The sequence below is a fragment of the Microtus pennsylvanicus genome, chromosome 7, assembly GCF_037038515.1.
Source record: "Microtus pennsylvanicus isolate mMicPen1 chromosome 7, mMicPen1.hap1, whole genome shotgun sequence".
NCBI lineage: Eukaryota > Metazoa > Chordata > Mammalia > Rodentia > Cricetidae > Microtus > Microtus pennsylvanicus.
The window spans coordinates 4,197,466-4,206,908 of NC_134585.1; the positions used below are offsets into that span (position 1 = coordinate 4,197,466).

At 54.8% G+C, this 9,443-nt stretch overlaps 1 protein-coding gene across 1 annotated transcript; it reads right to left on the reverse strand.

Moving 5' to 3' along the window:
* Positions 1-433: 433 nt before the first annotated feature.
* On the reverse strand, positions 434-6,910 carry Spdef (SAM pointed domain containing ETS transcription factor). The gene is made up of 6 exons (XM_075978778.1): positions 6,904-6,910; positions 5,822-6,253; positions 3,861-4,058; positions 3,060-3,107; positions 2,813-2,959; positions 434-1,025 (listed from the first exon to the last, which is right to left on the reverse strand). Exons 2-6 carry the CDS (start codon positions 6,225-6,227, stop codon positions 847-849), a joined length of 978 nt encoding a protein of 325 aa, XP_075834893.1. The 5' UTR covers positions 6,228-6,253; positions 6,904-6,910; the 3' UTR covers positions 434-846.
* Positions 6,911-9,443: the final 2,533 nt, after the last annotated feature.

A 9,443-nucleotide genomic window follows, 5' to 3' on the forward strand; every position in this document is an offset into this window, starting at 1 on the left:
AAGCTACTGTCCCATAAACATACTGAATCGCCCACCGTCTCCCATAGTCCACCATGTGGTTCAGCTTCCTTAGGTGGTTGAGAAACTATAATAGCTCTGGGCCTCTTGCAGGAGAGCCAGACCCCTGGCACACCTGGGCACACCTGGAGGCAAAGCCCTGCTCTTTGACAGAGTAAGTGCAGAGGCTGCCTTCCTCACCTGGGGCCTGTGTGTGGAGACAGGGTGAGGAGGGCACAGTGGCTGGCTAGATTAGCTGCTTTGGCCTGGAGAATGTTCTGCCTCTTCTATGATGTCTACCAAACAGCTACCATTTTTCTCTTAGGCTCAGCTCCATGACACCTCCCTGGGCAAGCTTTCCTTGTAGTCTCCACCCTAAACACCTGTGACCACAGTCACCCTTGCCCGCTGCTGGCCTCTCGGCTGGGTTGTCCATAGCCAGACACTGGAGACCTGGCAGTTATCTTGTATCTTTATTAACCATTCCTAGGGCACTCCTGGCTCCCCAACATAGGATGCAGACATCTCTTGGTACCACGCCAGTCATGGTACAGGATGGGTCGCAGGAGCAGGAAACAGTGATATCGCCATCCTGTGAATTGCCTTGGTTGAATCCTACAGTCCAAGCCTGGGGGTGGGGGTTCTCCACTTGGGAGCAGTCCTAGCTCCCTTGACCCTCCAGGGGCCCTTGTCCTTGAGCAGGGACTCAGAGAGCTCACGTGCATCCTTAGGACTGTCTCTCTGGGGCCTTGGATTCTGGGATGCCAGCAGCCCCTGGATTCAGATTGGGCTGAGCCCAGGCCAGGAAGAGAGTGAGTGTCTGGGACAGGCCTCTGGTCTCTGCGGCTCTCAGACGGGATGTACGAACTGGTAGACCAGGCGCTGAGAGATGTCGGGTTTGCGGATGATCCCCTTCTTGTAATACTGGCGGATGGAGCGACTTAGCTTATCGTAGTTCATGGCCGGCCGGTTCTTGCGCACACCCCACAGCCGGGCCACCTGGGCAGAGTCCTCAATTTTGAAGATCCCTGGGGGAAAGGGGAGTGGGAGGAGAGGAGGATGGGCATGTGGAGGCCGTGAGAAGAAGAGAGATGAGATCAATGAGTCACTTTTGGGGAAAGGACAAGAGCCAGATGCTGGGGCCCTCTTCAGCCCTGGCCCCAAGGACAGGTCGTGGGACTTAGCAAATATCCTCTTTCCTTCCTTCCTTCCTTCTTTCCTTCCTTCCTTCCTTCCTTCCTTCTTTCCTTTCCTTCTTTTTGAGATAGGGTCTCTCTACATGCCTTGGCTGTCCTTGTGTACTGGGATTAAAGGCAAATGCCATCATGCCTGGCATTAGCAAACTATATTTCAATAATTTTTACCTTTTTACTGGCTGAAATTCTAACTTACGCATAATATTAGATCAAATGCAGGTTGCATATCCCTAATCTGAAATTGGGGTCAGAATGACATCAGAGTTTGGAGTTTTAGGGTTTGGGAGTATTTGACAGGCTTTTCTGGCCGGACATCCATGACGGTGTTCTGAAGAGTTTGCATTTGGGGAACATTTAGGAATTTTGTATTAAAGTTCAGACAGAACAGAGCATTAAAGTAAAATTCACTTGATTTTAAACATTTCTATTCTGGACCTAGAACATTTAATATTATATATAGGGCTCACATTGTGTTTCTGATAGACAACATGGGTCTCTAGGTTGAAGCTATGATTTTTCTTGCTATTAATTTTTCACATTCATTTCTTTATTGTTCATATTGTATGAACGTGTGTCATGTGCCCCGGCGTGCCTGTGTGTGATCAGAAGACAATCGGCAGGAATCGCTCCCCTTTCCATCCTGTAGGGACTGAACTCAGGTCTTCAGGCGTGGTGCCTGCCCGCACTGAGCTGTCTCACCGGCCCCCAAACATGATGCTTTATAAAGACTTATTTATTTTTTTATTTTTTAAAGTTCTTTTTTAAGTTTTTATTTATTAATTATGTATACAGCGTTCTGTCTGCACACCAGAAGAGGGCACCAGATCTCATTACAGATGGCTGTGAGCCACCATGTGGTTGCTGGGAATTGAACTCAGGACCTCTAGAAGAACAGTCAGTGCTCTTAACCTCTGAGCCATCTCTCCAGCCCCAAAGATTTATTTTATTACTGCATGTGGTAAGTGTTTTGGTTGTGTGTCTGTAAGCTCATGCCTGGTGCCTGCAGAGGTTGGGGGCGGGACCTTAAAGAGGTGAAGGAATCTTAGTGCCAGTGCCAGTCTGGTGGAGAGGCTGATGAGGATACAAGCAACACCCTAAACCTTGAAATCCTTGGAGCTGCAGGGGTACAGATCTCTGAGTGGCGCTTTTAGCACAGGGTGAAGGCGGAGTCAGACTAGGTCACACCTCTCTCAGCTGGAGCCACGCCCCAACCCCACCTCAATCGCAGCTGCGCCCATGCTCTCCATCCCTGCCAGAGCCCTGTGCCCATCTCTGCCTAGAAGAAGCCCTGCCCCAGCCCTGCCCATGTTTCCAGGAGGAGTTCCACTCCATAGGAACCCCGCCTTTCCTCCCCTCCTAAAGAAGCCATATCCCTGACCCAGCCCCTCCCCCTCTCAGTACTCTGAGCCCCGCCCCCACAGACACGCAGCTCCGCCCTACATAGGCCCCGCCCCTCCCTCCCTTTCTGACCCCTCCCACTATAGACCTTGTAGACCTGTCCCTCTGCCATAAGTCACGCCCCCTTCTAAGCCCTCCCTGCCCTGGTGAGTGTGTGTGTGTGTGTGTGTGTGTGTGTGTGTGTGTGTGTGTGTGTGTGTTTCTGGGAGGGGGTATTGTACCTTTCTCCTTGTTGAGCCAGCGGATGAAGCGGCCGTAGCTGTGGGGCTTGAGCAGCAGCTCTTTGAGGAACTGCCACAGGTGGATGGGTTGCCCGGAGCACGACGAATCCACCTCGCCGTCTGTCCATCCCTCCTCGCTGGTGGAGGCTGGAAGCCAGGGCGGTAGGGTGAGTGGCATGGCCACCATCCGCTTCCCCGGGCAGCCTCCCTCAGCCCCACCAGGCCTTCTTGCGCCTGCCCGGCTCACCGCAGTAGTGAAGGGCCCCGGGCGAGGTCCTCTCCTTCATCCAGGCCGCTGTGGGACAAGTAGGGGAGGTTGGATACCCAGCTGAGGTCCCCCGTGGCTGGGGTCCTACAGCTCCCTGCCTCCCGCCTATCTAGGGTAACTAACACGGGAGTGGGAATGTCGGAGCTGCGACTGCATGGCCTCTGTGTTCAGGGGCTTACCTTTCCTCACTGTGAAACCGGACAGGGACATTCTTTGGAGCTGTGGCCAGGCGGCAGTGCTGAGGGCTGGCCCTCAGCGTTTGCACCAGGCCTTTCTCTCTAGCTACCCACTCGACCACCCCCTCTACCCACTGCTAGGCCATCAGCCAGGGAATCCGCTGGTCAGGCGCCCGGGCTGGGGCAGGCACTGACCATTCACAGAGTCACCTGAGTGGGTCCTGTCCCCCAGTCTCCCAGCCCTCTAAGGGAAGGGGCCTTGACCCAATGAGCAAACGCAGAATCCTCCAAAGTGCCAGAGAGAAAAAAAGAGCAGGCAACAACGCTGTGTGTGTAAACACAGGTGTGCCATCGCTCGTGTGAACGTCAGAGGACAATTTGGGGGAGTCCGTTCTCTCCTAACATGCAGGTGCCAGGGCTCGAGCTCAAGCTGACTGAGCCTGAGTTCAGTCACTACCTCTTTAATAAAAAGAAAGCTAACCTTAAAAAGCTGGGCATGGGATGTGTGCCTGTAATCTCAGCACTAGGGAGGCAAAAAGATCGACCAAGTTCCAGGCCAGCCTGGAGCCAGGAGGGACCTGGCCCGTGCAGCTTCATGTCTTACCTGACTTCCAGATGTCCAGGTGGGCATGCAGCACGTCCCCACCCAAGGGCGCACGTTGGCGGAACTGCTCCTCCGACATGGCACACAGCTCCTTGCCGCCCAGCTCCTGGAAGGCCTTGCCTGCTGGAGGCAGCCGGTACTGGTGCTCCGTCCACAGCAGCCACTTTTGCACGTTACCAGGGCTCCAGTCCCCAGGGTCTGGGCAAGAGACAGCATCTTAGCTGGGGACTGCTGGTGGGCGCCACCCCAAAGGCGGCCGACCATGACATCTGGAGCCTCAAGGAGCTCCATGGCGGCAGACACTCCACCAAATAGGAAGTGAGAAGGAAGAGCCACAGTCCTAACACAAACTTGCTGCCTCTGCAACCCCATCACAAACAGGTGTCTGTCTAGCCCCTCATGGGGCCTCTGGGGAGACACTAGCTCTGAAGGGGACAGTGGCATTCAACCACAGACAGCCAGATACCTCTTGCCTTTTCACAATCTTCTCAAGGGCTGGAGAGATGGCTCAGCCGTTAAAGGCTAGGCTCACAACCAAAAATATAAGAGTTCGGTTCCCAGCACCCACGGCTGTCTCTCCAGCCACCTTATTTTTGGCCGGGCGATGGTGGCGCACGCCTTTAATCCCAGCACTCGGGAGGCAGAGGCAGGCGGATCTCTGTGAGTTCTAGACCAGCCTGGTCTACAGAGCTAGTTTCAGGACAGGCTCCAAAAAGCCACAGAGAAACCCTGTCTCGAAAAAACAAAAACAAAAACAAAACCCCAAAAAACCCACAATCTTCTCAAGGAGAAAACCCACCCAGGAACCCTTTATCCTGGAATTCTAGAGACAAGGAAACAGGGGTGCGTGAGGGGAGGGGTGCGTCCCTTGTCCAACACTTTGCAAACGCGTTTGGGTTCATAGCAGCTGCCCCAACTGGCTATAGATCAGCTAAAGGTGGGGGAACTGATTCACCAGCTATGTGTGTACCCTGGAAAACGGCTCTGGGGGCACATAGCTGGAACCAGACTGGGTCACAGTGGCAGTGAGACCTTCAGGAGAACAGCGCTTCAAGCCAGTGTCCCAGCTGAGTGACCCGCAAGCTAGGCTGCTCCCACTTCATAAGGCCGTTTCTTCCTTGAGGTCAATGCAATTTGTTTCTGTCTCCATTGTTCTGAGAGTACAGCCCTCCCAAGCAGGGATAGGGAAGTGGTACCGTGGGAGAGCCTTCTGGGGCAGGGCTCTCTGGAGTGTGGGAAAATGGAGACAAGGAGATGTGAGTAGGAGCTACCTGGAATGAGGACACCACTTGGGAGCATCAAGCAGATTGGGGTGGTGGAGCAGGAGCTGAGGGGCAAGAGAAGCCCCTACTTCCCATGGGAAAACTAAAGGGTGGAGATCAGGACTTCCTGTCCCTCAGTCATCCAACCTGAAGCACTAGCCATGACACACCCCAGACCAGGCACACACAGAGACACACACGCACAGTCTGTTCCTTGGTACCCCCTCCTCCTCACAGCCCCCCATCAGTTGGCTGGGACCACATTCGGCTATTCAGTTATGCTCCATCAGGCCAGCTCCACACACAGAGGGACCTCTACACCCTGTCAACTGCTCAGAACCCCGGTTCCCATAGGGTGAGTGGCAAGTCAGTCAGTGGGAGACAATCTCAACAGAGGATCAGCAGCCTCATGGGGTTGCTGCCAGTTAAGCCTGCAGTCGGCCAGGGAGGTGCTCAGGATGTTAATCCGTGAGAAAAGCATTCTAGGTTGAAGGACCAGCAGGTGCAAAGGTCCTGGGGTGAGCGTTGTGGAAAAGAAGGGAGACCAAGTGGGTGGAACAGAAAAGGCGGGGCGCTAGACGAAACAGCGCGTGAATGCTCTTTATCCTCTAAGAGGGGGCAGTGTGGGTGGGCATGGCCCTGGCTCCAGCTGCCCAGGGTGATCAGAGTCCCCGGTGGAGGTGGCAGGGAGGGTCTCACCTGCTGTGATGTTGAGTAGCTTGCACGCGGTCTCGATGTCCTTCAGGACTTCGCCCACCACCATGGACTGCACCTGCTCTAGTGAGTGCTCATCCAGGCTGCTCCCAGAGGCCTGGCTGTCAATGACCGGACACTGCTCAGGCTCCTCCAGCGGTTCCTCCCTGGCACTGGCCGCGGGGACCTTGGTTACCCAGCTGCCATCCTCGGGGTACATGTTGAAATAGGAGAGGTAGAAGGCAGACAGGCCCTGCTCAGGCGTGGCCGGTGGGCTGGGGCTCCATTCCCGCTTCTCAGGACCCACTGTTTCCACGGCCGGCTTCTCCACACCTGTCCGCAGTGCCACATCTGGGGACAGCAGCAGGCAACCAGGGGACACGACGCTCAGGCCTGGACTGGCGCTGCCCATGCTGCCACTGAGTCTTGTGGCTGCGTCTGTAGAAGTCAGAGAAGGGAGGTGGGTCTCACGGCTGCCCTGGCTCTGTGGGAGTCACTAAGCTGGTTACAGGACTCAAGGCTCAGCAGGCAGTGGGCTGGGCCTGGAAGAGGCCTGGGGGCTTCTGGGTCACTGGGCAGTGAGTACAGGGCTGGCTGGAAGATGGGACACGGGCAGGTGGAGGGCAGTTTTTCTTAAGGTCTGGCGTAACACAGGCTGGCCTGGACCATCTGGTCCTCCTGCCTCCTGGAACTCCTAAGTGCTAGAATTGCAGCTGTGCTGGGGAGAACCAGGGCACCTGGCTCCATCTCTGGTCACTCTGTAGGGCCCACCATGCAGCTGGCTTTTGCCACTGCAGGGGCAAAGGAAAAGGCCCAGACTGGAAAAACCCTTGGGTTTCTTCAGGACCACAGCTGACCTGTCTGAAAATGCCCCACAACTCAAGAAACAGGTTTCTGTGAGCTGAGATGGATTTCAGCTTCCTCTCCCCAACCGCCTTGCTCATGCCCACCCTCTCCTTGCTCATGCCCACCCTCTCCTTGTTCAGTGCCCACCCCTTGCTCATGCCCAGCCTTTCCCACTCTCCAACACAGCCCTGAAGGCTCCTGCAGAGAGAGAAATCCAACAAAGGAGGAGAGGGTGTTGTTACCTCTGGTTCCAACTCTTCCTTTCAAAGAATCCTTTAAGTGACAAGGAAGAAAAGGTTTGGGTGGGTGGGGTGGGCAGGGGCGGGGGGGTCTGGAGTTTCGGGGGACAGAGGGCAGGCCTGGATTAATTTCAAGTCCTTCTGTGCAAACATGTGTGTGTGCCATGGGCCCTTGGTGTTTACCAAGGCAGTGTCCCCACCCTGGCCTGTGCCCACACCCTATATCCCAGGTGGTAGCCCCACCCCAAGAGAGCCTTCTCCAGTCTCCATCCCTCCTCCTTCACCCCTCAGTGGCCTCCTGCCCAATCCACAGCCCCAGCAGCCCCACGTCTGCCACGTTAGGATAGTCCCTGCCAGCTCCCTGGGCCCTGTGCCCAGTGTAAGCTTTTCCAAGAGACAGAACTCGATGCTCCGTGGCCCTGTTTGCCTGGCCTCAGCCACAGGTGTGGGGGGGGGCGGACAGGTGCTGGGGTCCAGGCACTGTGGCAAGCGGGGCCAGTGCTGACCCAGGTGCTATGTACTGCCACGTTCTTACTTCGTCTGTTGAGTGGGCTTCATAGCCCTGGCACCCACACGCTCCCCTGGGGAGGCAGTCTAAACTTTCTTCTTAGCCTGTGTTACGGGTGGGAGAGTCCTTCTGGACCCTTCCCCAGCAGAGACTCCAGCCTCCTCTCTCTCTCTCGGCATCCCAATCCAGGGCTCCCCTGACCGAACAGTGAACTATGTATGCCACCTAGGAAAGGGTCCCTGAGGCCTGGGGCCTGGTGGCTTGGCTCAATGGCTGGCTGCACCTTTGACTCCTCATGCCTGCAGCTGGGCTGAGGCCTGAGCAAAGGGTGTCACAGAGAATGCTGTCACGCGAGGGTGCCCACACACCCTGTGCTGGATAGTTTTGTCAACTTGACACAAGCTAAAATCATCTCAGAGGAGGGAGCCTCAATTGAGAAAATGCCTTTGTAAGATCAGGCTATAGGCAAGCTTGTAGGTCATTTTCTTAATTAGTATTGATGGGTTAAGGCCCAGCCCACAGCCAGTGGTAACATCCCTGGGCTGGCGGTCCTGGGTTCTATAAGAAAGAAGGCTGAGCTGGGCGGTGGTGGCACACGCCTTTAATGCCAGCACTTATGAGGCAGAGGCAGGCGAATCTCTGGGAGTTCGAAGCCAGCCTGGTCTACAAGAGCTAGTTCTGGGACAGGCACCAAAGCTACAGAGAAACCTTATCTCAAAAAAGAAAGGAAAGAAAGAAAGGAAGGAAGGAAGGAAGGAAGGAAGAAAGAAAGAAAGAAAGAAAGAAAGAAAGAAAGAAAGAAAGAAAGAAAGAAAGAAAGCCGGGCGGTGGTGGCACATGCCTTTAATCCCAGCACTTGGGAGGCAGAGGCAGGCGGATCTCTGTGAGTTCGAGACCAGCCTGGTCTACAAGAGCTAGTTCCAGGACAGGCTCCAAAACCACAGAGAAACCCTGTCTCGAAAAACCAAAAAAAAAAAAAAAGAAAAAAAAAAAGAAAGAAAGAAAGAAGAAAGAAAGGCTGAGTGAGCCATAGGAGAAATCCAGTAAGCAGCTCCTCCATGGCCTCTGCCCTCAGGTTCCTGCCCTGTTTGAGTTCCTGCCCTGATCTCCTTCAGGGGTGAACTATGATGTGGAAGTGTCATTCAGATAAAACCTTTCCTCCCCAGGTCACTTTGGTCATGGTGTCTCATTGCAGCAATAGAAACCCTAGTTAGGATAGCCACCCACAGCCTGGGGACATGGACTGGAATCTCCCCCATAGATGATGGCCAGGCTTAGGAGAGTGTAACCCGCCCATGTGTGGGCTCTGCTCCTTGGACCACAGTTTCTTGAGAGCATCGGCTCTGGCCCTCTCCCTCTTCTGGGATCTCTTGGCCACCTCCTGCTTGGGTCCCTGCATTCTCCAAGGTTCTCCTTCTGCTCCTGGCTGCTCATCCCACGCCACTGCCAGGTTCATTTCCTTCTAATGCCCTTTTATCAGACTTTGCTCAAGCACCTGGCAGGCACAGCTCTGACTGCCGGCCTGGCTCCACAGGTTGGGATGTGGCTGAGCTGGTAGAGTGCTTGTTAGCATGCGTGAAGTCCTGGGTTCTATCTCAGCACCGCACAGATGAAACTCAGAATGCGGAAAGGCGCTGTGTGGCAGCCAGAACCCAGTAAGCATGCTCTCCTCACATCCAGGCTCTGATGAAGCTGGCATTTCTCACCTCGTTCCTTGCAGGGGACATAGTCATGCTATTTCCCCCATGTTGCTGTCCTCTTTCCCAAGATGCCATTTCTTTCTCATCCTGGCTCCCTAGACCCCCACCCCCATGGAGCCCTTCTGGTATTTCCATTTCTAATGTCCCCCCACCCCGTGACTGGCAACTTAGTCCATGACTATATCCTCAAAAACCCATCTGCCTATGGGAATGTGAGGACTTGGGGAAGGCTGAAGCTCAGGTAGTGGCAGGGAGGGACTCAGACCCACGCAGAGGAATCAGGACCTAACCAGAGACCTGCTCTGTAGACCTGAGATCCTAAAACAAGCCTGCGG